Consider the following 6000-nt stretch of genomic DNA (forward strand, 5'->3'; position numbering starts at 1 on the left):
TGGTAGCACCGAGACTTCTCCCTGGTGGAACACACAAGTGTCCCCACCCCTCAGGTCCCTCAGCACTCCACAGTCTGATGGTGTCTGGCTAGGGGCTGGCAGATTCCTGCCAAGGCACTCTGGGGATCTGGAGGTGAAGCCCATACCCCAGTGCTGTCACTGGGCAAATGCCATCTCTGGGGAACATAAGGACATGGAGGATGTGACTGAGGACACCCAGCTCCCTGCCCCGGATGTGTGTGGGTGCCCTCAGGTGTGTCTTACGCTCCATCTTGGTCTCGCGGTGCTGCCAGGCGTAGAAGTTGAGCAGCTCCTTTCGGGCGCGCTTCCGTTTCTCCTTCTCGAGAACTCGCAGGCTGGCTGCTTCTGTCCGAGGGAGCACAGGCCTGCGGCCCCGGCGGGTGACCTTCACCCAGCCCTCCTCATCAGGGACTCCCTCCTCCTCCTTGGCCTTAGTCTCCTCCTGTATGGAAGAAGCTGTTGACAGGCAAGGCTCTGCAGCAGGAGGATGTCCCTGACTGGCTAGAGGCCCACTGCCTCCTCCCTTGGGTACACAGTGTCTGCTGGCCAGAACAGCCCCCACAGTAAGGGTTGGAGAACAGACATCAAGGATGCTTCTTTCGGGGCTGGAGAGATGGCTCAGCGGTTAAGAGCACTGACTGCTCTTCCAGAGGTCCTGAGTTCAATTCCCAGCAACCACATGGTGGCTCACAGCCATTTGTAATGGGATCTGATGCCCTCTTCTGGTGTGTCTGAGACAGCTACAAGATATGTAATAAATCTTTAAAAACAAATAAATAATAAAAGGATGCTTCTTTCACCTGTAGACCTTCACCTACAGACTGCTGGGAACCCACACCACCCAGCCGGTAGCTCAGCTTTCAGCAAGCAAACCCAGAAGCCTGCACTCCTCGTGGCAAAGGGTAGGCCGCCGCCACCACCACCACGGAACGGTTTCCTCACAGGCACGGTGCTACAATATAAAGCATGGTCCTGTGGCCACACAAGTGATAGCCAGGAGCCCTGCTGAAGCCCTACCTCAGCTATCTTCTTGTCATAGGCCTCCATGAACGTGTCTACTTCGAGCCTCAGGGCCTCAGGGTCCAGCACGGAATCTTCATAGTCACTGATCCACTCTGAGGGGGAGGGGACAGGGTATAATGTAGGCTGTGCTGGGGAAGCATCATGTGCTGTTTAAGCCTGCTGAAAGTGGACCAGAGAGCTCAGCTGACACAAGCCCTTGCTGCAGTTGCAAAGGACCCAGGTTTAGTTCCAAGCTTCAGCATGGCAGCTCACAACCATCTACAGCTCCAGTCATATGAGACTTCCTTAGACAGCAGACATACATGTGTTGTTCATACAAGCATGCAGGCAAAGCACTCATACACATAAAATAAACTCTTTAAAGAAAAAAAAAAAAAAAAAAAAAAAAAAAGCAAACTCAAGAGTGAGACACCCCCCCAACCCTCGTCTTCTCCAAACCCTTCCTGTGCCAAACCAGCCTGGCTTCCTGTGTGCACCGATTCAATGCCCGCTGCTTGCTATCGCTACAGCTGTTATAGAACACTCCCCAGGAAGTGACTGGCCAAGAGTGGATATTAAGGATCCACCCAGATAAGGCCAGTAGGCTGGGATCCCTTTGCAGAGGCCCCTGATGCCCAGGGACTTAGGGCCCAGGTGGATGCGATAGGAAGGTTCTAGCAGCAGCTGCTGGGCTAAGGCCCCCTTGCCTGGTGCTGATGCCTCGGGCTATTGCTGATCTCAGAAACAGTTCTGCCGGCCCAGGCCCTTAGGAAGAGGGAGACGCAGCTTGTGGCATTTACAGATGCTGGCCCCCAGAAAACCTGTCTCTCACCAACCCAAGGCCCAGGGAAGAAACACTGGACAGAGCCAGCAGGTACTGACTGTGAATCCCGTTCTTCACAGGGTGACTCTCTGTAGAAACCAGCAATGGGCCCTTCAGGTTCAAAGCAGCTGACACTCCACCTGGCTTCTGGAACACCACATAAGCTACCTGAAAGCCCTGGAGGGAGAGAGACTGTGTAGAGCCTTCCCACTTGTGGTACAAGGTTCCCCACACCTGCCCGGAACTAGGGGACGTGGTACTAGGCAGTTCATCTATCATCCCAGAGTGTGAGGGAGGGACAGCCATGCCCCTAGCTAGTCAACTGTTGCTGGGACATCTAGCTCTTCCCCAGAGGAGAGACTCCTGAGGACTCAGTAAAAAGCAGGCTCACCCCAGGGTAGGGCAGGTTATAAACAGACAAGGCACAAACTCAGAGTCCGACTGCCTTGTACATCAGGTCACATGGGAGACCTGGGGAGAGGGGACAGGAGCAGGGATCCTATAGCCAGGCACTTGTCCCGAGGAGGAATCTTCTAACATGGGAAATGAGCCCTGGGGGACTGCAGAGCAGAGGTGAGGAGGAAGTCAAAGAATATGGCACGTCTGAGAGAATCATAAGCCATCACTTACAGCCTCCTAACCACACATTACAGGGACTGCTACAGGGAGTGGTCCTCTGAAAGCCTACCCAGACCCCAGCCCCTGCCCCTACTCCATGGAACCTAGTGTGTGTTACTGGGTGGCCTACCGGCACCGGCTTGGGATGAAAAAACTGTGACTTCGGCTCCTTGGGGCTCTCGGCAAGGTCAGGCTTCTCCTGCAGTTCTACTGTCTTGATGGTGCCACATGAGGACAGGCATCGAGACAGGCTCTCCTACCAGGGTCACAGGGAAGCAGAATGTGAGCACCCACAGGCCCCTTAGAGCCTCCCGACACCCATTACAACCCAAAGGCCTGGGAGCCCAGACCTACGATACCCAGGGGCCTCACAGTGACCAGCTCCCACGACAGCATGGAGGCAGGTGTCCCGAAGGTAAGCACTCTCATATGACAAGCAATTAAGCCTTACCACCCAAGTCTGCTAATCATGGCAGTGTCACAAAGAGTAGGAGGTTACTTCTTGGGTCTGCGTTGACTACACAGATGTGCTCAGCCTTTGACAGGCACAAGTGGATGGCTCAGCCCTTCTCTCCAACCTGTTGTCCAGGCTGACAATGAACTCAGTCTGCACCCAAAATGGGCCTTGAACTATTTTTTTTTTTCTTTTGGCGCCAGGCCAACATACTATCAAATTTTAAGATGTATTTATTTATGTATAGGATTTACTCTGCCTGCATGTACACCTGCAGGCCAGAGAGGGCATCAGATCCCATTATGGGCGGCTGTGAACCACCATGCGGTTGTTGGGAATTGAACTCAGCACCTCTGGAAGAGGCTACTTAACTGTGCTCTTAACCGCTGAGCCATCTCTCCAGCCCTAGCCTTGAACTTCTGATCCGCCTGCCTCCAAATATGATATATGTGGCCCTGGGGACTGAACCAGGGCAGCACTCTGCCACCAAACCACATCCCTAGCTCTAACATTTCTCTAAAAAATAATTCACCCCACCAGGCACGGTGATACATAGCTGAAATTCCAGCACTCATGGGATGTGTGTGTCTCTGTGTGTGTGTGGATATCTATAAGTTCGAGACCAGCCTGGACTACACAGTGACTTCCAGGATAGCCAGGGCTACTACATTAGGAGATCGAGAAATAAATTTTTTTTTCCTTTTCTTTTTTTTCGGAGCTGGGGACTGAACCCAGGGCCTTGCGTTTGCTAGGCAAGCGCTCTACCACTGAGCTAAATCCCCAACCCCGAGAAATAAATTTTAAAAAAGGGAAATGGGAGGGGAGAATTATCTCACACTTAGCGAATCATTTCTCTTCTGTAATTTACATAACAATACAAGTCTGAGAATGCAGAGAGCTGGCCTACTTTGGAAATGCCCTGGGCTCTATCTCCAATACAGCAAGTATTAAATATATATAAAATAATATATATGAAATTAAATATTATATTCTATATAAAATTAAATATTATATATACTTATTATAATGTATAATAAATATTATATTTAAAAATAATATATATAAAATAAACTTTTAAACAATTTTTTGAGATTTTTGTTTGTTTCTCTGTGTAGCTCTCATTGTCCTGGAACTCACTCTGTAGACCAGGCTGGCCTCAAACTCAGAGATCCACTTGCCTCTGCTTCTTAATGCTGGGATTAAAGTCATAGTACACACATAATGCCAGAATTTGAGGTAAAGGCAGAAGGATCACGAGTTCAAGGCCAGCCTCACCTACATAGTGAGTAGAAAGCCAGCTCATGCTACAAGAGGCCCTGCCTCAAACAAAGCTACAAATGTAATGCTTTCTGTGAGAAACTAATAAGGATGTCTAGATAGATCTGCAGTGAGTTTTGTTAGACTTGTCTTTAAAAAAAAAAGAAAAACTAGCAAACAAACAGTTGGAAGGATAATTAATTTCCAAGCCAGGTGTGACCACTCATAACTAACTGTAATGAGTCAAGATGGAGACGGTGTGGAAGTACAGCAAGTTGGAGGCCAGCATGAGCGATCTAGTGAGTTCCTGACAGCCTAGGGGGAGGGAGAACCTGTCTAGAAGGGGGAGGAAAAGTATTTTAATTCTGAAGGTTCCAGTCTTTCAATATCCTCCACTGAGGTTTTGTTGGAGTTTCCATCTGACCGCCAGGATTCCGTAAGGCCCGTGGCAAGCCCCCATTCACACACAACCCACCATTCACACACAACCCAGTGGTCTCCAACCAGACTCTTACCTGTGTGCAGTATGGGGGCACATTGAGGATAAAAAGGGTCCGATTGGCAGGCCACGTGGACTGGGTGCCTTGGCGAACTCTGTGCTGTCTCATGTAGAGGTAATGAGAAGTCTGCTGCTTTTTTGAGAACTTGACTGGAACAGCTAACAGGGGAAACGAGTGCAGCAGAGTTTGGGGTACCCTGAGAGGAAGTCAGTGTCTATGCCACCCAAGTTCCATTCTCTTTGTCCCTTTCTAGCTCCATCTGCCCGCCTGTTTGTCCATTCATCCACGGGGAGCTGGAGAGAAATGTACCCGGATAATCACGGCAGAAGGCTGAGGGAGCGGACACAGTGAGCTAGCGGCCTGGCTCGAGAGTTGTGTTCTTGGAGTATCCGCTGTCTAACACCATCAGCCTCTAGCACGGGCTTCTCTGTTTGGCGTACTAACCCTCTTCCCTCCACCCATTCTTCCTTTGGGGATAACGTTCCCCGACCCCTCATGCCGACCTAGCCCCACCTTCCCAGTTAGTCTACAGCAGTGGGATGCGAATCTCGGGGTTGGGAGGGATACAGCTGCGGCCTTCACTCAGGAAGCGCTTGTTGAAGAACGAGACACCGGCATATCAGCGGGTAAGTAGCTTCTGAGGACCATGAAGCTGCTCGCTGGGCTATAGGGCTCCAGGCACCGTCTGAAGGAAACGCGCCCAAGCCCCAGGCCTCTCGGAGGAACGCCCGCGGAATCAGCTCTCAGAGTCGGAGCGGCGGGGTCCTGCACCCCGACACCAGAGGAGCTGCCAGGGCCTCTGTCACCCGTAGGCCACCTCCCGGCAAAGTGGTCGGTCCCTGGCCCTCACCTGAATACCCCGGTGGGCTCGGTACGCTCCCCTCGTGGCCGCCAGCCTTCTGTTTCTTCCTGCGTGACACCATCTTGCCGACTGCGAGCGCAGAGATCGCTGGGAGCGATCCGTCTTCCGTCTTCCGGGGCGGTCGCGTTTCCAGGACGACGGCGTCAGGCGGGGCTCCGCCTTCTCAGTCCCAGGCCCGCCTTCCGGATCTTGCCCAGCCCCAAGATTTAGCCTTCCTAGTCCAATTGGGAAGTAGAGGCTGGAGCGATGGCTGCTCTTCTAGAGGAGTTCGCTTCGGATCATTCACAATTGTCGGTAACCCCCAGTTCTAGGAAGACCTGACGCCCTCTTCCGGCCTGTGTGGGCGCAGTATACACGTGGTGCACAGGCACACTCATATAACACAAACAATTTTTTTTTCTTTTTTTCGGAGCTGGGGACCGAACCCAGGGCCTTGCGCTTGCTAGGCAAGTGCTCTACCACT

At 51.8% G+C, this 6000-nt stretch overlaps 1 protein-coding gene across 1 annotated transcript in view; it reads right to left on the reverse strand.

The window, feature by feature from the left end:
* Rrp7a (ribosomal RNA processing 7 homolog A) overlaps positions 1-5621 on the reverse strand; it is a 7331-nt gene extending 1710 nt beyond the window's left edge. Inside the window, exons 1-6 of the mRNA XM_032918582.1 lie at positions 5526-5621; positions 4691-4833; positions 2595-2720; positions 1906-2023; positions 1039-1136; positions 265-463 (exon numbers count right to left, since the gene is read on the reverse strand). Coding sequence (XP_032774473.1) covers positions 265-463; positions 1039-1136; positions 1906-2023; positions 2595-2720; positions 4691-4833; positions 5526-5598 — 757 coding nt within the window. The 5' untranslated portion in view covers positions 5599-5621. The remainder of the gene's footprint in view (positions 1-264; positions 464-1038; positions 1137-1905; positions 2024-2594; positions 2721-4690; positions 4834-5525) is intronic.
* Positions 5622-6000: the final 379 nt, after the last annotated feature.

Source organism: Rattus rattus, chromosome 1, assembly GCF_011064425.1.
Source record: "Rattus rattus isolate New Zealand chromosome 1, Rrattus_CSIRO_v1, whole genome shotgun sequence".
NCBI classification, from domain to species: Eukaryota; Metazoa; Chordata; class Mammalia; order Rodentia; family Muridae; genus Rattus; species Rattus rattus.